Source organism: Echinococcus granulosus, assembly GCF_000524195.1.
Source record: "Echinococcus granulosus chromosome Unknown EG_S00005, whole genome shotgun sequence".
NCBI lineage: Eukaryota > Metazoa > Platyhelminthes > Cestoda > Cyclophyllidea > Taeniidae > Echinococcus > Echinococcus granulosus.
Window position 1 is genome coordinate 1,615,340 of NW_020170385.1, and position 23,304 is coordinate 1,638,643.

Consider the following 23,304-nt stretch of genomic DNA (forward strand, 5'->3'; position numbering starts at 1 on the left):
CTTTTTTAGGCTAGTGCCTATCTTCAACTACTTTTTTATTTACTCTGCTAAACTGTCATCGTAAATGAAGGCTTTAACGTCCCCTTGTACACTCAATAACATTATTTTCAGAATTTACATCAACATGTGGGCCTTTTTACATAGTGAAACATAATTTAGAAATCGAAAGCGCAACACAAAACATCATGTGAAAAATACTTTGTTACGCCCATGAAATAACTAATCGCATCACATTAGACTGTCCTTTGTTACGGATCGCTTAAAGAGAGTACTTGCGTATGCACACCAAGGCTCTTTTGGCCATCTGTGTCTTTTGCCAATATGCCTTGGCGCCAGAGTGCGTATTGAAATAATTTGCGCATCTTTATTACCCAAGGTTACCTCGAAATAGCATGGGAGACAATCCCAATTATGAGGTACATAAAACCAACTGCTCAAAATAGTCACGATTTTCTTTTGACTTAACTTTGTAATCCTTCTTCTCTAGTAGCAGAAGCTATTACTTTTTTTACTTCTTCCATCTATCTATCCAGAGTTATTAAGATTTTTCTGCCTGAACGCTTACGCGCAACTGAGTCGTAGGTCAACCAATTTCCCGCACTCCACTTATAACAATTTAGAAAAAATCAAGGTGAATTCATCCTCTTCTCCTGAAATTACCCGGGTTGAAAACTAGTAAATACCATCCAGTTGCTTCATCAAGGGTGAAATTGTCCCCAAATAAGCTTTTGTGGTTGAGTGTTTTACTGATTGCCACATTCACAACGATTTGCTAAACTACAGTGAAACCTTTTGTTTTCTGTACGCTTTATTAAAAGACAGTTCTCCGTCTGACAAGAGGTAATCTATCTAATTTAAAACATGGATTCGAACAGCTCATCCATTCCCATCAGTTACGCAGGCGGAACTAAAATAAAAAAACTTAAATGCACTGATTTTGAGGTACCAACCATTTATTTATAATTAAAAAGTATATATGGTAAGAAAATGCACATTATGCAACACTGTGCATTCTCAAATGCTATCAGTCTCCTTCAGGCAATTAGGAAGCATAAATGATTGGCAATTTATTCACTTATTGCAGTGAACAATATCTTCCTCGGAATAGTGTTTTTTAAGACCTAGTTCTGATACACTGAATATTCTTACAAAATGAACTGGAAAATCTTATTTTTTAAAGCACCTTGGACTTAAATGAAGAGTGAAGAAAGTAAAATCTCACCTTCGGACAGCTTTATGCTGTCCTGCCCTCACGGATGTTCACCCCTACTTACAGCCCCGTTTTAAAACGAGAGTGACGCAACAAGAACTCCTGTCGCAATTCTCCTCAAAATCATGCATTTTTTTAGAATCAAAGTTACGGATGCAAGTTTGATTATAATCATGAAGAGAGCCTATTAGACCGTCACACTTTGTATTGTCCAGGCGTGCAGGAAGGGTGAGGGGAGGTTGACATGAGGATGCAGTACCAGGCCGTCCTAGATGAGGAAACGAAAGGAGAAAAATGGCATTAGCGGCATCAGATAGACCGATACCGTGGGAAATGGTAATCGTGACTGTGCAAAACAGGACGCCGCCGTCACATGTCCCTCGCTTGGCCCCTCGTACCGCCTGAACCTCTGAGACGGATAGTTGTATTTGATGGGTTAACACAGAGTTAGTCATGAATTTAGTCAGTGTTGATGGTTGGAATTTGTCTGGGTCCCTATTTTTGTCACCAAACTTCTCTTCAAATGCGATTCTTTGATCGATTTTTCTTAATATTTCGCATGCACAATCAGATATGGACGCTAAACTACTGGACGATGACGCTCATTGTCCTTAAGAAGTATTGCTCAACTGCTAAAAAGAATGGATTTGGAAAGAAGGATTTGAATGAGTCTTCCTAATGTGTGTAAAAAAGATCTAAGCACAAAAATAGACCAAGGTAGCAAATTTAATTGTAATTTGTTTAAAACTATGAATACATCAAGGCTTTACTTAAAGTGCAACAAACAACAATTAAGTGTCCCTATAGACAAATTGAACTCATTTTAGGGATAGTAGATCTGGAGAAAGGTATAGTTTTCCTCAATTAATTTCCAGCCAGGCATAACGTGTCCTTGCGGTTTTCTAGTAGCAATTTTGACTTCGCTAATTTAATGACGGTGAAGTATTTTACAATGATTCCCTTTAAGCGTTAAAAAGTAATGTTAAACTACCACAAAGTGTGATTAAATAATGTCTCCATGCTCCAGTCTAATTTTAACATGGATAAGTTGAGCATTTGGTTGTAAAAAATGGCCACACATTCAGATACGTGGATACGAAACTTGCCCAGCTAGCTTTTTAATGTAGAACGAACTATCAGAGGCAAACGAGTGGTGATATCTCGTTCTACCAATGCTCACCACAAATACTTGGAAAATGGTATGACTCTATTATTATAAAATTATGAAAAAAATAGCTTGGGGACTCTTGAAAATTATCTTACTTATGACAAAGTACGTACGTTTTAAACGCGTCAACAAAAATATCAGACGAAACAGGTGGAATGAGTTATGTGAGCCACGAACAATTTTACACATTTTTGTTGGGCACTGCTTTTTAAACAGACGAAATAATGGCATTTGTAGCACTTAAAATCGGGTTGGTCATAGAATTTCCAATCCAAATTTTGAGTTTAAAGCAAACTCAGGCACACGCTTGGATTGAAAACCTTAGGTGGCGCACTCACATTTCGTCCACTGTCATCTTGCGTGGAATTTAACGTAAAGCCTGCTGAAGGAATGTTGATTGTGGTTACGAGTTCAGCGTGGTCTTCAGAGTTGGGTCTTTCATACTTGCTCTATTGCATGAAATAATTGAACCCTGGGCAAATTCTTGAGAAGTAATAAAGCACTTGAGTACAACTTTTTTAAAGATACGGAAACTCTATTGTCTTATCTATGCGTATATTGTCGGAAAAAACTCGACAGTAGAACAGTGCGTTGGAAATTTAAGATTTGCCAAATATCAAAATCTGAAATCACCAAAACATAGTCCCAGATCATTTTTCATTCGTAACACTTTTAATCTGAAAAAATCAGCACCATTTCTACTTATTCGACTTTTAGTTTGCTTGCTTTTGCATGGGTCATTGAAAAAGATCTGTTGTAAAAAATTTAGCACCTTCAATATAATTGTTGGTGGGATAAATAGAGCCATCCTAATTTATTGCGTGGATAAGACAAATACGATTTTGAATTATTTCCATTCAGAAAATTCACACAGAAGTCGTTTATTTTATGATATTAGCAAACCGGTATTTCATAATCATAGAAAAGAAATCATAGCATGTATGTTTGAGAAATCAAGTACTGGAGGTGAGACAAAAAGATGTGTGTGGAGAGCTCCTAGCACCTGCAAGTAATGGGAACGGCAAGGCCTAAAAATCAAATACAGGAAGGGAAAGGGATAGATCTCGAAAATTAATCTTGAAAGGTACTAAAATAGTTGCCTAGGTGTAGGCAAGGCGATGGTGTCCCCCATTTTGGATTTACGTAAAGCATCCTCATTTAGGCTACAGTTTTATTTAAAAAAAGATTGCATACGGACACACTAGTGAAGCTTAAAATAAATGAACAAGTTAAGAGCCTTTTCAACTTATCAGTCGACAATGACTTAAGAACTGATGAAAAGCCGTTTTTAAGACAGCAAAGTGGCGAAATTATAGGGTGGATGATAGTTAGCCATTCGTTCGAAACAATTGTGCTGCGTATTTTGAAGCAGTATTCTTTTGATGAGCTTCTGCTAAAATAACTCCCATAATCCACTTATTTGTCTCTCAAGCTCGGAGAAAAATTGATGACCTAAAAAATTCAACTTCCTTGCTTCATTGGATGCTTGAAAAAAAGGTAGACACCAAAACTTCCAAGAAAAATGCATTAAGATTAAAAATACAATGTTTAAATTAGAATTCCAACAAAAAATTGCCTTAAAAACCCTAAACATGTGTTTGGGAATAGCCTATAACGCCAATCATTTACAGAAGAGAGAAGAGCAACTAATAGAAACTCAATTTTCATCATTGGATGCACACTACTTTGGCCACCGTCTTACTGAGATGGAGTGCTAAAAAAGCTTAGCTACTGCAGCACAATACAAGTCACTTTAACGGCCACATTTTGATATTTGAAAATGAATTTTGCCGTAAAATTACTAAGTAGCTTGTTTGCCAACAGAGGTATGGCTGATTGGGGAACTGTGCAGCTAAGATTTTGACTTCTCGTGAGACTATTTTGATCAAAAGTTGACACTGCTAAACAAGCTGATAACGGGTTGCATTTACCACACGTGGTGATATAATATTAGCATAATTTAATTGGTCATAAAAAAGAGGCCATGAAAAAGAAGAGTGCATGCTTTAGATGTGCGGATTGGATTATTTATCCTTTTACTGTAGGAATAATGAGGTCGAAAAAGAGTGCAGATATATTTATCACAGAAATGGTTGTTAATGGATGCACACAACTTCCATAGATTTTTGTTTTACCGGAGTCAACCAAGTCCTCGTCTTTCGGAAGAATGATTAATTGGACCTTTTCGGTGTTGGCGTAAAAATTTGTCTGAAGACGAATTTTTCGCACTACTCGATTTGATTAATACCTCACTTATCTGTGACAAATAAGAACTGTTGAGGAATGCAGTAGACTAATCCACTTGAGTGAGGCAAGCGCACTCTGAAATTTATTCGTCTATCGAGATGCCAGCTAGTGGATATCAGTCACCGTATTATCAACAAATTATTGTGGTTTAGGTCCATAAATTACTGTTCCAATAATATATAATCAAAAAATTTGTGAAAGCTTAGGTAATATTTGGGATGGCAATTATGAATGAGCTTTATGGCGTCATATCTGTTCATGATAATTACCAAATATTTTGTAGTAATGAAATGGTAGTTTAGATTAAAAGAGCAGCCGTTTTTTAAATTAGCTAGTAGTAATTTAAGAACATCAATCTGCATTCATACGATAAGTCTTTCTGATGTTCCAAAAGGAAGGTAGTACACCATACTATTAATGTCTTTTTATTGGTTATTATCTATGGATGATCCACTCCTAACGTGAGATGAGAAGCATTACAAACGACACACGAACACTTGTGAATATCTGTAGTCCTTAATAGTGTTCCACAATATCTCGCTCCTGTCACGCTTCATACACCTATGAAATGTTCCCATGGTAGAGGGGCAAGTGCTGCAAATGATTGTCAGTAAAGACTATTACATCATCACCTTATAGACACCTCAGCATTAGAATTTTCAACTGCTTAAAACAGGGCTTCCTTTCCGGTACTATGTAAAGCGAAATGGTCAAAACACTGCAGACATTTGTGTCAACGAAGTAGATGGAAGTCAGATAGTCATCTTAAGCAAAGTCAGAGCTCATTATCACATACATGTTAATATTCAGGCCAAAATTCCAGAGCATTGCGATTTGATGTATATTCATGGTGCAAAATATGATAGTCCTTGCTCCAAAAGGTGGGTCATTTTCTCAAATTGCCTTTATCAGAAAAGGTAAAATTCTCAAATGGTGTTATTTCTAAAAGAGAGGCGTTAAGAAGAAATAGGACAATTTTCGATAATGAATGAAATAGACAAACTTGACATCGGCTTTGGTTTGACTTAAATGCAGCCTCTTGGCATGATTGCTGAGTTGTTTTAAACATAATTGTTTTGAAAAAGCATCCTTTCAGCCACTTGACCATGTTTTGAAATGAAAAGTTCCAAAAATGACTCGCGAAATGAAGTGCCGCAAGCCCCAGGCGATTTAAAAATGACATCGGAACATGTTAATTAATCCCAATTGTTTAACTTCACTTTCTTCAACAAATAAGGCAGGCAGTCTGGCAGGGCCCATTGTGTCATTCCATAATAGAACAGAAATCATGCTCAATATTTTGCAAAATCATCCGACATAAAAGCTTTTTCACATAAAACTTTTGCTCATGCCCGGACGGGAGATAATAATTTACTTTGAAACCTATTTGGTATCGACAAAAGTCTTTGGATCTTAGGAGAAATAGAATATACATAGCCGAGTAAATGGTTTATAATATACTTTGGACACTTTTGGTTTCAGTACCTAGAGCCTTCATTTTTTTGAAGTGGCTCATATTCTTCGAAGGCTTACCATATTTTTTCTTCTAAAATGCAGAGTTTTTCTAAGATTTCTGGTATTTAGACAGTGGATTTATGAGTCCCTGTAGGTCAAATCGAGTCCCACAGCTCAATCCAGATTAAACTGGGTTATATTAACCGCATCATTTTGTACCTGTTCTTAATCTCAAACCTACCTCGTTAACTTAAGCCACTGAATTACGCTACTTTATATAATAGCATACCATTAATCACAGCGTTTTTTCAAAGAAGTCTGACTTGAAAAGCAGCATTAAGATCAAAGAGAATTGGCAAAGGTTGAAGGTTCAAGAATGATTAGCTGAGTATGATTCACACGTGTAGAAAATGCGTACGTGCGACGGTAGAGGTGCAGCAGGAAACCACAACCCTCTTCGGACATGTGGAGTTTCGTCGATTTGTACAAAAGTCATTGCAAACTCACGAGAGTTTTGAAACCTTTCATAGAAATCCGCGCATACTCACTGAGACATTTGTACTGGAAGGCAGCCCTAGAGTTCAGTGGATCCGTACCCGCACAAACACACCGATCTTACTTACATTTCCATTTGCACTTTTGCTGCCGTCAGTATTAATCTATAAGACATCTGAATAAAAGACGAGCAGGTTAACATACGAAGAATATTGAAAGCTAGCCATGAGATCTCGTTCAAGTTTTACGGGGTGGGGACCGCTCACGCTAATTTTCATCCTTTTGAAGCAAGTGCGCACTTTCTAGCAATAAACACTTCATGCCACTACATAAAGGCAACAGAAATGAAAATATCAAGATCCTATTTTATTTTTTGGCAGAATACCTGCCCAAAAATAAAAAGAGACCATGTGAAGACATTTGTGGGTTATATTTACTTATCCAAGGTTTCCAATTACGCTGAAATGCAATCCATTTCTGATCGTACTTGTACACCGAAACATCTTTACAGACTGTTCCAGGTTCCGTAGTAAGTTCAGTACATCAGGGCAATGGCAATCTTGATGTTTCTGTGCATTCCATTTTGTCTCTGTTGTCATTAACTCCAAACAGCAGTACGCATGCATGCATACATGATGCCTCAAAACTTTTATGAAGGTTATTTAAATGATGATTCCCTTTGCAACACTATAATTTAAATGAATTTTAACTTAAAAGAACTTTTAAATATACTATCATTTTGGCGTTGACGTCTGTGGGAACTACCTTAAGCTGCATCTATTCATTAAATTTGAATAAAAACAACTGCCAAAGCTGGTTTGCGTACCTTAAAAGACCCAAATGGCAGAATTTTCCATTTGTCTGCAAATATATAAACACACGAAGCGTTTATTCGAGCAATTTTGCCACACTTTGATCAAAAAATATGCCCAGATTAATTTGATTGGTTAATCCAGCTATTTTGATAATATAGCAATTAAAATAACTACACGGATTTGTCTAATAATTCATCACATCTTCAGTATGGGTGGTGTGTGATGAGTAGCAACGGGAAAGCGTGTGGAAGCAAAAAATCGGCGTTATAATCATGACATAAAGTCCTCTGCTTATGGTAACAGAGATGCTATAGGCTCGGTAATTTTATTGAAGCTGATTATGCAAACAGAAAGTGCAAATAATTGTGTGACATTAAAAGAAACATTCCTGCCAAAGCACTTATGAATTTTAATTATTTTTTGGCAGTAAATTGCAGAAAACAATCGAAATTGGAAAAAGACGCAGTAGCTATTTTCTCTTTGAACTATGGATTCATTCCGACGTCCCTTTTCCTTCTTCAGAAATGCCACTTGATAAAATTAATCATAAGAAAATTTACCATTTAAGTAAAGATCAGACAAAAAATCAAATGTATGGAAATAGGTAAGAAATATTATTAGGCCTCATTGAATAATGGCTTTCATCTTACCTTGAAGACTGAATATAATCTCCTTCCTTCCGATGTCTTGATTAGTAGCATCTATTTCTTTGGTACAAAGCTCAATTCGGTCAAGCCTGTGACAGACTACTCCTTGGATTGTTAATTCTGAATAATCATAAATACCTCATGCAGATCAACATTGAAAACTGTCCCTTAATCCAGCACTATTTCTTCGATAAAATGTTTGCATAGAAAGTAATAGACTGTTACACCCTATACTGCACTGTCCAGAATCTCAGAAGTATGGATTCCGGTAGATCCTCGAGTACCGGACTGAATCACTGACATATTCATTAATGAACTCACAGAGCGACTTTAGGATTTGCAAAGCAACGATCATAACAAAGCTTCTTTGTGCTCGTAATTGATCCACCGTTTCGGAGAACGCGCTTTGAACTTGTGGTCGCCTGGTGTGAACAAGTCATTTAAGTTACTTTACCTAAAATCCTGGCAGCCTTCATTTTATCAAACAAATTTCCACAATGCAGTTTCTCTCTTTCCTTGACTTTTGCGTTCAACTTATTCACACCCGACAGGTTGATTTGATTTGTGATATTTGAAAGACATAGTTGACATTTCCTTGTTGTAACTTACACTGCACTGCAAGCTGGATTATGAAAAGGGTGCCTAAATGTCATTCTACCCTAATTACGATATTCAAACAGACAGTTAAGAGTTTGGCATTTTGAGAAAACCAGTCATAAACAGTACACGTGCGTGCAAAGTAATAACATATGCAGTTTTTGCATGTCTTTACTTTCCATTTTGGGTGTTGTGCATTAGTGGACACATGATAAGTTTGATTGTCTCAGTAGAAAAGCTAAATGCACTCACCAATCGAATATAATTGAGTATATCGTTTAGACCAATTAGATTGACTGAGTACGGCTCTGATCATGATTAAATTGGTACTCTTTAAACCCAAGCTAAAATAACATCATAGATTTCCATCTTTGGGCGGTCAAGCCCGGGAATGATATATTCTAACGGCTGAGCTAAACTGCCTTCCAATAGTCAGTATGGACTAAAGAAAGGAAGCTGACGCACAGTTATCACGAGCGACTTGAGGTCTTGGAGGGGTGAGAATACCAATAAGAAGGAGGTTTGCTTGGTAGGCTGGGTCTGGATTCTATGGAAATCCGAGTCTTCGAGCGCTGGCGGTAGGAGTGAAACGTAAGGCCTGAAATGTCTTTGAGCCAAAACTGCAGGGAATGTGACAATCAGTCAGCTGTTTTCTAAATTGGCTTTTCAATCAACATCACAGTAGCTTTTGGAAGAGGTGCGGGCCATGGACGCACTAAGAATGCCGATTTATCAGGATTAGAATGCCTACTCGTCAGTTTGATGGTCCGAATTGAATGACAGTCAGATAAGCCAATAATTCGAACTTCGGTTTGCTGGCATAATAATGCTTTGTGCTTTGAGGTCAGGGAGTTATTTCCATCATTCAATAAAACTCCGGCATATTATCTACTTCTACGAACTGATAAAGGATCCTATATTCGCACACCACCCATGAGTCATTTCAATCATTCTTTTATTTTGCACGTATATCACTCTTTATATCACACTAGACATTCCTTCCTTAAAAATCAAATCTGATGTATTACAGGTTAGCAAATTTTAAGAGAACTTTTATTAGGCGCAATTTCCTATCGCATATGGACCATTCCCTCATTCATTGTCGTGGCCTTCACCTACGGACGTGCAAACGTGATTCATAAAACCCAGTGGTATCCTCATGGGATTACAATATTTTCCTCATCGAATATGACGAAAAGATCTTACAAGCTGACTTTAGTATTGGTTTAGGTTTTATGGAAGTTAAGCTGTAAAACACCAGTGCTAATGGAAAATTAAAAAGTATGATGACCCCCTCCTGTCATTCGTAGACTGATTCATTCAACTTTTCTTGATTTTTTAGCAAGTTTTGACCGGCGGACCTTTATTGAATTGAAGCTAAGCACTCCTGTCTTCAGATAGGAAGTAATTATAACCCAATGAAATATATACGAGCATTCTGAAATACGTGCAACATTAATACCCAGATTTACTACTTCAACCATTTTGACATGCGTAAAGAGTTCAAACACTAGATTTTTATTTAGTAGTAGCTGCAGTGATTGGACACAAAAGTTTCTTTTAGCTTCGACCATGACTTTGGAAAGTAAATTATATTTACTCGGAATAGTCTGACTGAGGACGGTATTTCGCTGAACGGCCCGATGATAACTAGTTCATTAATTTTGGAGTTTCCAGATAAGGCACTGATTTCAAGTTGAAATACAAGTACTGCACCCGAGTGGCTATAAGTTCTAATATATTTAGCCCAAGTAATATTTGCAACGATTGCCTTCCCCCTTAGTCAAAGCAGTCAGAAATTCAAAGAAGTTCATCTGTGGCTGATTCATCAAAGTGGTAATAAAATCCAACCTCAGATGAGGGCTCCTACCAGATGTCAGAAGGTTACCAACACCTAAATTCGATGAGAAGTTTGTCTTGGTTAGACATTTTTGGAAACGACATCAAAATGCGGATGATTTCAAAAACCGACTTTTATTTTACTGTGCGCTGTGGCTAATGCAGCTTTCACACCTTAATCGTCCAGGTTTTGATTTTTAAATAGCAGACTTAGGTAGTTGTTAGGAAAAATAGTCTAATTGTAATGCATTCGGAACTCAGTAATCGCGTGTCATTTTTTTGTTCTCAGTTTTTATGCAACTATTCTTCGATTGTCTAGAAGAAACCTGAGTCGCAGCGAAAAGTGTCAAACGCAAAAGCTACTAGCCTCTTGTATCCATGGGGAAGTAGTAATGCTTTCTTGTCCACGTCTAATTTAAAATGACGATATCATTACGCTAAATTGTTTATTAGGTGGAGTGTTAGCTATTCAGAGCGCGTATACAGAATGTGATATTATAGTTTATTACCGAATCAGATAGAGCTGATAACTGGTCTTATGCGAAGTGAGGACCTAAAGCCCTCTCGTATTGCCATTGCCCAGGGCAATAGACACACGCGCAGGACATTAATAAACTCCGGTCATCGTAGTCATACAGCAGGCTCGCGGATGCATTCTTATCATGTTTACGCTTATTGAAGACTGACAACCACCTAACCAATGATCGGCGAAGTCGTCACTGATTGGCAGTTGTCTCGTGCATCCATTGGTCGCGCGAATGAGAGGACGTAGAGTTTGGGCCAATGATAAACAAGGATGGTGTTCATAAGCCTAATTTTATGTCTTATTCCTTCGACTAACAGGCTGCAATCTACTTCCAATTGGTGAGTGTTGTGAGCCCGTAACGGGTGTTCAGGAATGATCAGGGCTTAATAAGTGCAACAGTACTCCCTGTCCGATAATAATAAGTCACTAGTTCTTCTCGCGACCGAGCACTTACAAACAACGATGGTCCCCTCCCATGGAATACTACTGACCGTTCTCGCAATTTTGGGTTTGCTCACTCTTGGCACAGCAGATATCACGGACATGATCGGTGAAGCCATTTGCGCAGCACAGTGTCTGGCCAATTTCACTTTATCTGTGAGTTTAGTTCCTTTATCCAAAGATTTATACGTTATTATCATATTTCTTTTTTTAATGCATTTGAAGAAACACAACTTGAATACTTAAGTGGAAAAATAGATTACTTAATGGCGTTCACCATGCTGATTTGCATGATTCTAGCACGTTGCTTATTTGTGGTTTTTGCCATGCCATCAATCGAGTACTAGTTCATAATGAACACATCTAAAGTAAGCAAAAATGATTCCTGTTTACGTTCTTTCTTCCTACAAGTGATTTTCAAATCGTTGTGATGCAAACAAATTTATCATTCAACATAGACTAGATTTGTTTCTGAGAGCGTGATTTAGACATAGTAGAGTATTCAAACATCCCTGACTCCACAAATTTATAAACTTTAGAGTCAGACATTTCCCTCAGAAAGTCTGATTCATTATGGTGCTACCGTGACGCCGAAACAAAACAGGTACATTAATGCAATTTGTTAATCCCGGCTCTTAGAACGAAGTAAACCTTTACCTAGTAGATTTGGTTTCGTTGCTTCCACTTTAAAGTGTCTAATCTTACATTTCCGTTTCATCCCTAAAACGTTCCCCCCCCCACTTCAGGCAAAATACTTTGACGTTAAACAAACTTTTATGTTGATTCTTATCCTTCAGTAATTGATACTAAGCTTCAAAAACATAAACATAAAATTTTACCTAGTGAGTGTTTTTACAGTGTTTTAGCATCATGCATAAGCAAATCAGAGTTTTTGTAGTCCGTTTTAGCCTTATAGCGGAGGAGACGGTAATACTGTACGTACAAATTTCACATTGGTGCTTAGCGGGAGACCAAACAGTTGAGATGTCTTGAGCAGTTCCAACATGATCAACAACTTTGTGGTGAATGATCTTTTCATTTCATGCGTAGGATAAAACCTGACCCGTACCCTCAGTCTCTTACTATTCTTCCGCCACTCATCTGCCTTGCGGTTTCGCTGTCGACTGGGCTGCCTCAAATTCACACAACAGCATGCTTCAAGTAGACCCTTTCCAAATATTTTTTTATGACCGTGGGAAAGTCGAGTGACGGCATGGTTATTTTGGAATCTCGCTTCTGTGCATCTGTATATATGTGTGAGTGTATGCGTGCGCGCCGCTTCAAAGACCTTACAAAGCTGTATCAGCGACAGCAGGCTGGCCGACAACAAATGCCATCACCCACGGATAAATGCCACTTAACTGAGCGTCACCAAGTGGGGGTGAAGCGGGATCGCCCTTCTGCCTTGGGTACGAAGCAGGATAAATGAGAGGGCAGTTCAGAGGGGAGGAAAAGAAGCAAAGTGGATGGTGCCGTCGATTTCCAATCTTCCTTTCGGCATTTACAAATGAGTTAAAGCAGTTAATAAAAGGAGGAAAACCTCAGAAAGAGGGAGTTTAGAGATGGTTTAGCCTTTCTAGGAGATGCAAAACACAATATACCGGAATATTCTCTGCCTATGGATGCATTGCGTTTTACTTATCCATCCTAGGTTGTAATATTGAAGTAATTGATGGTATTCTTTGTGTTTATCCAGTTAGCTACTTATTTTCCACTGGGAGCAAAATAAAAACTTGCGCAAAACCTGTAACTGAATGACCATAGGATTGCCAAATGTTAAAATATTTTTTCACCATCTTTAGACTTCTTGTGTGCAGTCAGCTCGGTTTGATTTCACTAAACTAAATCGTCACCATTACTAACTGCTGGTTCATGAATAGCATAATCTGCGTATATATTTGGAAAATATTGAGCTTAATGAAATCACAAACTTTGGGTACGGTGGTAGCTTTTCAATAAATTAGTTCTTTGTTTGATCACGGGTAATTCGGGTAATGCGAACAAGAAAGGTTTTGTGGCATCGATCTAGGAAGCTAGATAAGATTTTACCAAGAATCTCTGCTGGAACTTTCCATATTTGTATATTTTCAATAGCATAGTAGTTATTAATGTAGTTGGCAGGTCAAGGATTGGTATGACCTGGCTGAGTAGTTTTCTGTGATCTTTGCGATACGCAGAGAAATCCTAACTGAACGCACGTTTGTAAGGTAATTACGCGCTAACTCGACAACGTCGAACTGAGGTGATTTTCGCCATCTCAACGCGTTTTCTTACCTCGCAGTCCAACTCTCTTAGCCACGGTTCCAAAGGAGACACACTTGCTTAATCTCACATTTACATAATGAAATGAAAACAGTTTTGTGGTGGCAGACCCTTGATACATTTCCATAATGCATTCAGTTCAAAATACAAATGCAGTTTCAGTTGATATCGAATGAAAATAATTCACAATTGCTCTTTGATAATTGATCGAGTGAGCATTGGTAAATCCCAATTTCGCATCTTAGTTGTGAATCTGATCACTTCACTATGAAGACCATCTAATTCAAGGCCTCTTTTGCTGAATCCATGTCTATAGAATTTCGATGGATTCTTTGGTTTGACCTGCTGCCGAAATAGTCCTTTTCTGCTTCCAGCATTTTTACACCATATGTTCAATATTTTCTAATCAATAAAGGAGCTTTAAGCGAAAATCAGCCATCTGCGTTTTTTTTTATACTCTGACAGACAATCTAGTAGTCCAATTCGGAATTTCAGATCATCTTTTGGACACAAAAAGTAGGGATTCCGGATATCATTGGAAGTCTTATGCCGAATGCTGCCGTTTCAGTGGATATAAACAAATTCTCACGTAAATCGCCATTCACACTTGACAAAGTTGGAAAATTCAATAAAAAAAGCTTTGAGAGACTATTTTTGGTGGCCACGCATACTCTGGGGAACCACTCAAGGCCAGAACGTAAATGCACACTAAATTAATCGGTCTCGCAACTACTCCTATCTACGTCGACAGCTGCAATTTTCCTCCTTTTTCCAACAGAGTATAATCGTCTAAGAATGATGCGATGGACTGTGATTCTTTAGTCAACATGCTAAAATTGAAATTTCTTCTGCACATAGCACTAGTTATTTAATTCATTTTGGTACATCGTTACTTTGCTCTGTCGAGGGTAATTGGTGTTAATTCTTTCACGGGATAATGGCCATAAATATTGGCAGCTACTTCGCACAATAGGCCATAGAAATTCTGCTTTACGAGAAAGAGATTGTTGTCATAGCAATACCGAGTTAAAAAGTAAGGCACCTTCACTTATTAAAATTCCTACATTCCTTAAGTGAACGCCGGTGACAAAAACATTCGTCACTATCTGTTAATCAATAGGGGATAAGTAGTGACAAAAGACCCCGATTTATAACACCCACCGGTGGATAAGTGAAATCATTTCATAATAATTGTCTTAGGGTTGCAGTTTTTAGCTAGGAAATAGCTTAATTAGGTGAGGTTGTGACTTAAATTAGTTGCCACTACATTTACGAATGACGTAGTGTGTGAAATTGCTGTAAGAGGAGGCTTATGAAGTTCATCCCCAGTTGGCACACCGCCGTGCAGATGCGTCAGTTGAGGCATACGCCTTAAATTTTAGATGCCAATTAGTGACTGGACGCGCTCTCCAGTCGACACGACACGCGCAATTAGGCGATCGGATTCCACAGGCTCAAGTCTGACACATGGACATGCGCCAAGCAGTTTACTGTGCTTTCTTAAACTGGTAGTAGCAACGATATTGCACTAGAGCTAGTTTCCAGTTTCTAACAAAAACATTAATGGAATGCGTGGCCATATTTATATGACGCCTTTAATACACAGGGTTGGGATATGTGAATGGAACTTGCCAGAATGAAGGAATGCCTTCTCATTTGTTGTGAAGCAAATTCTAAAAAGTTAAGTTTGTGTGAATTACGGAATGCCAATATAAATTTTATCCATATACTCTACTCAAAAAGATGTGTTCTAGTTGCCTACATCAAACTGGCATCCTAGAGGAGTTATATTCCCATTTTCAGCTGAATGAACCGGAACGGACCTTCCTCAGTCAGCGTCCAGACCTAACCGAACCTCATTGTCTGAGCAAGCGCTCAAACTGCAGTCTCGTAAGTCCTCAACATATTTGACTATCTGATGTGTGCGTGTGTGAAGAAGGTTCAGTTTTAGCCATGCACTCATAGGAGCAGTGAAAGCCGTCCTTCGTGTTTTCCTTGATGATGGCGGTAGTGTTTTTTGTATCTGAGACAGAATTGAGGTTGCATAAATAAAGGCTGTAAACGGGGTCTAGTGGTCTTATATGCCCAGCCAGGATTCACATCAAGGAGTTGGAGGGACTCGCACGGTTGCACTCTTGCCTCCTAGTCGATGATTCAACCTGTAGGCTGCGCGCATACCCGGGTAGATGCACGCATACAGCACTCCCCTCTCGAAGGCTCGCCTCCTCCTGTTAGTCGAGATATTTTTTTAATCTCCTTCAGTGCCTCGAAGTTTGTCGATGGCCCCGACAAAATATCTCATCTTGCGAATCGTCATGCAAACAGCTTGAGGTGAGTGGCTTGCCTCCTCTCTATTTTACACTTCTACCTTACCATCATTTTTACATATAGTGCAGCTCTTTGTTGTTTGATGATAGCATCGTTCATAAAAATAAACCCATTAGTTTGACTGAATAAAACGTCTTCACAGAGTTGCTAAAGGATTTTATTCGGTAAATATTTATTACGTGCTTGCTAAAGCATCCCAAAATAAGATGTGGAGGTTATATTCGACAGAACGTTTTCTCATTTAACTTTCTGAACAAATTGTGTGATTACAAATGCCAATTACATTGAACATGGAAGACACCTGTAAGTTAGCTTGCCTTCAGTTACAGAAAGGTAATCAGTCACCCATCAGTATATTCTAGGTTCCAAAGTGTACATTCACTGTTGCAAGGTAGACCTCTTTAAGTTTCACCTCTCAATATTAGAATCTTGGTTTTTAAATAAATAGTGGTTTTGACCTTTGATCAAGGATTTATTTCTGTATTAGTTGTGCTGACACAGGTATCAACAACTGCAGTTTAAGTAAGTAGGCAATTTTATTAGCCTAGCGTTTTTTTGCATTTTCAGGAGAGCGCATTGCAAATGCTGCCTAACAGTCCGCTTGAGATACACCGCAGAACGTGTCTGGAAGCCTGTGTATTTTCGCACACCAACCGGAGAGACAGAGCGGCAGTGGTTAGCGGACTGCTGCCGGCCTCTTGTCCTCTGCCCTCCAGCTGGCCCGACGGCTCGACATGTCAGCCGCACCAGCGCTGCACCACCGACGCGGACTGCGGCCACAGCCCCCTCGCCAAGTGCTGTCGTTTCGATGCATGCCTCGTTGAACATCAGTCCCTCTCACCGTCCACCTCCATGCTCTACCGCTTGGCTCGTGGTGGTGGACCCCCCGCTCTTCGGCGGCCTCTTCCCCCCACCGGATTTTGCATTCGCATTGCCAACGACACCGCCTTCGCCTACAGAGGTAGCATTACTGGCTAACTTTAAAAAACGGCTTACTCTGGCTACCTATTCTCGTGAAAAATTGTTGCTCAAAACATGTGTGGAACTGTCTTCTAGAGCTCTAGTGAGCAGTCACTTCTCATGGTGGCTTACTTTATCCCGATGACGGCATTAAGCATGCATTTTGTGTCTCTTCACATGTGTTGACAACTACATTGTACTAAAGCTCACGCCAGTATAATGCATTTTAACCTGATCGTGGATTCTGCACTAATCATGTCTTTGGTATCCCTAAAAATAAGTCAACTGTACACAAGGCAAATGCGTGTAATTGCCTGGTGTTTACGGAGACGTTTATGTCAAAATGATTTCCAGTCTAGTTTTAACATACTGCCAGCCCCGTGTTCAGTACGACGCCTTCTATCCAAGGAAAGGAAGTACTGGATATCGTCCTACATCATGGTTATTTTTATATGAAATGTGGCAACGTTAGGAATAATTTTAATCCCGAAAGATTTTCGCAATGTAAATTGTTCTCAAAACAATCTAATAAGTAGCTTCGATGGAATACGAATGGTCTCGTTGCGTAATTTCGGCGTTTAGATACAAAATACACCATTGTAATATTTACTTCATAAAGTGTGATGGATTGCAAAGTGGTTCTGAATTATTACGCAAATCTCTAGGATGAGGAAGCAGAATTAAGCCATTCAATTAACATTTTAAAAAATTCTTTACATTCTTCATAAACTTTTAGGAGTACCCCCAGTACCCGATCGACCGTCAGTGCATCAAACAGCTATGACTCTGGGTGAACAGGATGCTTACAAGTTGGAACTAGATTGGCCCAACTACTACAACATCAGTGGACCTGCCGGCTCATTAGAATGGATTCATCCAGCCGTCTTCCTCGTCCAGGTGCGTCTTTTCCGCGACCTTGGTGACTCCTTATTTGAGGATCAGGGTGAATTCGGAGATGAAATATTACAAGAAGAACTCTTTAGTGAGTGGCGAAGCCTCGTCTGGGTAAGAATTTCACGTCATTTCTTCTGATCTTAAATATGATTTAAGTTTGTTCGCCTTCATTTGAAATTAGATAAAACCACTTTGTCGATTGACTACTATTATTAATCACGACACTTAACATGCTATAATTCGTGTACTAAGTAACTTTCACCCCTATCTCATTAGTTGCCTTTTTGAGAATGTTAACTCATCTTATGATGACAATAGGGATGTAGTTAATTATGAAGCCTTCTTGTTAATGTGGCTAAGTAGATGATATGGCTTGATAGAGTTGTCTGCTGGTATCAATGCCTCCATTTCCCATTGTACTCATAAGAAGTGATGGGTTTAAATGGGTTACCGAGCCGTTCATTTGGCCTTGAATTCCACTCCTTCCTAATACCAGTAAGCGATTGGGATCCTCTAACATCCATCTTACTCGGTAAGGGCAGTATTCTCATGTAACGCAAGTTGGTTCGCAGTCCAACTACTAAGAGTGTGAGACTGGGAATGCCATAGTTTTTGACTTTCGTCAATATTTGCGGTGGCAGTGGCATTCATAAGTCAACCGGTGTCAGCCGCACGTCCGTACGTTTATTCATTCTTAGTCGCTCATCCACAAGCCCCCTTTTTGTGTTGGAGGAGTGGTAGTGATAGACAATGGGAATTTTACAAGGGAAGACCACTCATTCGTCTATCTCTCAACCTACTTTCTGACGTCCTGAAATTACTTTATTGTCAACCCACTGCATGTGATTTTTTTCTCATCCCTTCTACGAACGCGATTTCTCTTGACGTTAAGCAAATCAGACTTGATCCTTTTGTTCCGTTAAGCATATTTTGGATCTGTACTGAATTGATGTAGTATATGAATTCGTGCAATACTACTCATTACATCATTTTTTTAATATTTAAAGACCACAAAGGTTGGTGCAGTTCTCTCGGATCTCAGTCCCGGAACGTGGTACCAGTTTCGGTTGAAAGCTGCCTCGGGAGCAGGTTTCGGTGGAAACGGTCGCCCTAGTCGACCTGTCAAGGTGATGACACTACCCGGGGCTCCTTGTAATCTCACAGAGAGCAATTTGCGTATCTATTCTAATAAAGTCGAAGTAAAACTTCAGTGGGAACCACCTGCTCTTGGAAGCGTTCCTGTCAAATTTTACAGGGTGAGCTTCAGCAAATTCGAAATGAAAAACCCATTCTCTTTTCGATTTGGGTATTTTGATAAAAACATTAATGAGAACTCCACTTACTAATTGCATCTAAATTTTCACGATGTTCTATCAAACATATTTACTGATGACCTTAAGCTTCCCAGAATCGACGGAGACTAATTATTCTGCCTTCTACAGGTGAGCTGGAAGAAGAATGTTCCTATGCACATGAATGGCAACTCATTGGGGGAGTATGAGGCCAAGGTGCCCAAGAAGGTTCTCACTTACACCCTGCAGGACCTGGAGCCAGGCACCGTCTACAAGGTGCAGGTGGCTTCAGTGGCCGTCGCTGACGGAAAAGAGTGGTCCAGTCCTCCAGTGACGCTCTTCATTAAGACCGTACCGGCTCCCTCTAAAGAATATCCTCTAGGTGGTAAGTTTTGCGCCCTCATCTTATTTCTGCGCTCCCAATAACTGTGCTCAACATGGCGCTTTTTCTTATCACATAGATTACTACACTCTAAGCTCTTGCGTTTGGATTTATAGTGCTGTCAAATTATGGTAAATAGTTCTCTTTGTTTCTTCTAGTTGTAAACTTTTACCACACGGGAGCAGGAAGATGTCGATGCGGCGATTCTCCTGAAAATCGAAATTTTATCCAACCTGCGTTTTTTGAAGGCGGGATCCTAAAAGCCCACCTCACTATACCTCGGCACTTCCGTAAATTTAGTATTTAACTGCGCTCCTGCTAGCTTAAACTAGGAATGGATTTAAAATTTAGCTCCAATTCCCGCTTATGGATGACCACTTTTCACAATTTATTATACTTAGTGTTCATTTAAAGGGGTTTCAATTAGCCTAATTTGAAAATTCAAATCCATTGGAGAGAATTCATTAATACATCGTCAAGGAATGATTGGCGCCGTGAAAAATACTTATATTGATGTTAATTACTCTTTTACACGTGTCGTAGTGACTCAATATTTTGGGTCCAGTGTCCAAGATACCACGATCTTCCACCTCCTTTGGAGTCCACACGTCTGTATTGAAACGCCAAATTCTGAAGTTGGTCTAACCAGCGCCCCCGCTGTATTAAATGCATATGTAAGTGGTTGTCTTGACTGGACGGTCTAATTCACACTCCATCCTCTTGTACCCAACTCTTCCGTCTGTGAAATTGTAAAATATGGGTTCTTTTTTATTTAGACGGCAGCTCTTTCTGGTATGGATCTGGAAAATCTACGATTTCAATGTCACTACAAATTGCAAATAAGTATGACTGAGGTGCCTCCAGAAATGACATCGAAGAACTCCCTGGATTTATGTTTCTGCACACCCTCCTGCACAGACGTTGTTGTCAGATCTGGTCCTAAACCGAAGAACTGCTCTTTCGCAGGTAAATCAGTGGTTCTTGTAAACACTAAATACACCACCAAATAAGTGAAATAGTTAATGGTAAGCACTGTAATTGTTGAATATACCTACTTAACCAAATTTACATCAAGAACACCTAGGGTCATTAAATTCATGGACTCTCCTTAGGCGCATTATACGATTACTTACTTAGCTTATTAATTTTAGACGTCTTCATCCCTCATCGGCCAGTCGACGTTGGCTATCGCTTATTCCCCACTGATACAAACCAGCCACACCCCATAGCCTCAGGAGGAGCGGTTATCTCCTCACAATCAGAGACCGAACCAGTATTTCCCGTTCGCAACGCCTTCAAGACGGGTGCCAGTCAGTCCCTCGGTTTCGACGCAATCATTTATTGGAAGCCGCATCCCGACATGGTGATGGCCACAGAGAGCATCGGACGGTACACCAAGTACGTCAGCCCCGAGGCACACCCCTTCCCGGAGGCTCAACGGCAGTCGCGCGGCTACCGGGTGATCTGGGGACCCCGTCTTGTCGAGCCCATCGAACCGGACATGTACAACAATGGCATCGCTCCACAGCTGGATCCCGAACGAACTGAATCCAAAGTTGTCGACTCGGTAGGCTATGTAATTAACCAAATTTATTTTGTACTTCTTAAAATTAGTCGCACCACCTAAACTGCCAGCATTTCTGAGGTGGAATCTCGTGCACTACATAAAAACCTTGATTTGTGAATGTGTGTGCCTTTTATCGTAGAGTCTTGAGCTAAACTTCCACGTCTTATATTCCCGTCATCCTAGAAAGTGCACAATGTGATATTAAGAAACTTGGAGCCAGACACACTGTACATAGTCCAAGTTCAAACAATTGGTGCCCATAGCGACAGTCCTGTGAATGCAGTCTTCTTCACTACTCCGGGTAAGTCCTTTTTTGCTTCAATCTACCTGAATCGTACACATTTAAATTCTTGACATCAAACTTCTGGATTTTACGTGATAAGTAAGTCAAGTCGATTTTTAGATCTCGTTTAGCCTTTACTCAATGTTATTTCTTAGCAGATATGATAAAAAATGTTAGGTAAATTGTGGAAATCCTGGGTTTAGCATTTCTTAATAACCCATTGCTTATTCATTTTCATTTTAAATTTAGTAAGAGAAGTGGGTATTTTGCAACGTGTTGTATGCAAATCACAGAAGAGGTTGAAAATCCCCAGTTTTACTGGTTACTCATTCAACTCTGTTCTGAATGCGTAGTTTAGCAAACCAATCATGAATCCGTTTTGACAAGAAAAGAATTTTTTGAAACGGAATAAGTATTCACAAAGCCAAGCGTTTAAATCTGACGAGCCTTCTTAAAATAGCATTTTAAATGAATAAGGAGTTCATTGAAGTGTCTACTTCCGAAAACTTAACCCAAGTGCACCACACTCTAAAGGGGAAAGCTAAGTGTGATCTTTCTTGCGAAACAGAATTTTCCATAGCCAGTCAGCTATGTCTATCGCCCCATCGCCTCTGAGGTCTCAGGAAGGGTTCTACTTTGCACTGCTGTGGGGTTTGCTAAATGCGACGTTTCCCTTACAGAAAGCGAAAATTAGAAGTGCGGGCTCTTATCAGAAACAGCGCGTATGTGCATCAAGCTCCTAATTGTAATCAATATCCATACCACGAAGCTGACGCTCGACTTCCAGGAAGAAAATGCACCATACCTCTCCCCTAATCAGTTGCAATTGGGTCTTACCTGTTGCCTTTTTGGTTCGCGCGCTCTCCAGCTGGAAAAAGCAGGCATGACTAATGTAAGGGCTTAGAAGCAGAGGAGGAAGAGGCGAAGATAGAGATGGGGTGGGGAATGGTGTCAGCTAGTCGTGGAGGCTGGATATCAACCCTGGAGGTGGGCAGCCTTGATTACCTCTTACTGGGGAGTAATTAACTCTCACTCCCTTTAATCCCGATTTAAGCGAGGCTGTTAATCATTATCTGATGAGTCTTGATGTTTTGGGTAGCCAAATTCCAAGTCCTCTACCACTCCTGTTAAATTTTTTTCCTCATTTTGAAGCTATCTGGATTGTTTAGCCTTGGAATCGCCGATTTCACCATCTACCCAAGATTTTTGTGTTGCATTTACTGCCATAAGATGTTTTCAAATGAACTCATAAACTTAAGTGGAAAATATGAAAAGTTTTGTCAAAATGACATTTACACTTTATTGCGGGCTAGAATGCGTGCCTTAAATCAGGGTTGATGGAAAGATTCTCCACAAATAAAAAATGAAGCCAGTCTAAATTCCTTGTTCATATGAGGTGCTTCCATGAAGTGGTCCTCTTAAATCGTGTAATTTGACAACTGCGTTCTCGCGCACGTCAATGTACCTTTGGATTCATTAACAGTAAATCAGCTCTTCCGTAATAAGCCAACCAAATCTAATCTTAGAATTATTGTATTCTCGTCCACATTCTCGCAACTGACCATTTCGATATGGATGGTTGGAAACCCAAATTCGACGTCGAATGTTTCCATTACTTGGGTTATACAAAGTAGGAGTTACGGTAATTTTGTCTTGAACATACACGAGGAAGTAAGAAATGACAGAAATTAGTCTTTAGCTGATGACTAAGCTAAGTAATTTTTGAACTACGTAAGTTGATTAGAAGGCTCTGAGGATATTGCCCTTAGGCACATTATCCTGAGCATTTGGTGTTATCATCAGACGGGTATCTTACCACGTCATAGTTCCAAAAAAAATTAACCTCAATTCAGCTAGTAATTTCTTTTATTTTCCAGGTCTGTGGAAATACGGTGA

The 23,304-nt window shown here is 39.4% G+C and overlaps 2 protein-coding genes across 2 annotated transcripts; one reads left to right on the forward strand and one right to left on the reverse strand. All coding sequences in view use genetic code 11, as the record gives it.

The window, feature by feature from the left end:
• Window positions 1-5,511: 5,511 nt before the first annotated feature.
• Window positions 5,512-5,808, reverse strand: EGR_01430 (hypothetical protein; the record flags this gene model as incomplete). Its single annotated transcript, XM_024490679.1, has 1 exon — window positions 5,512-5,808. One exon carries the CDS (start codon window positions 5,806-5,808, stop codon window positions 5,512-5,514), a length of 297 nt encoding a protein of 98 aa, XP_024355003.1.
• Window positions 5,809-15,445: 9,637 nt separating this feature from the next.
• Window positions 15,446-23,042, forward strand: EGR_01431 (Anosmin-1; the record flags this gene model as incomplete). The annotated part of the gene is made up of 12 exons (XM_024490680.1): window positions 15,446-15,592; window positions 15,965-16,033; window positions 16,598-16,991; window positions 17,727-17,995; window positions 18,892-19,140; window positions 19,327-19,561; window positions 20,102-20,232; window positions 20,335-20,524; window positions 20,710-21,125; window positions 21,309-21,426; window positions 22,122-22,300; window positions 22,935-23,042. The coding sequence occupies 12 exons, from the start codon at window positions 15,446-15,448 to the stop codon at window positions 23,040-23,042; spliced, it is 2,505 nt and encodes an 834-aa protein (XP_024355004.1).
• Window positions 23,043-23,304: the final 262 nt, after the last annotated feature.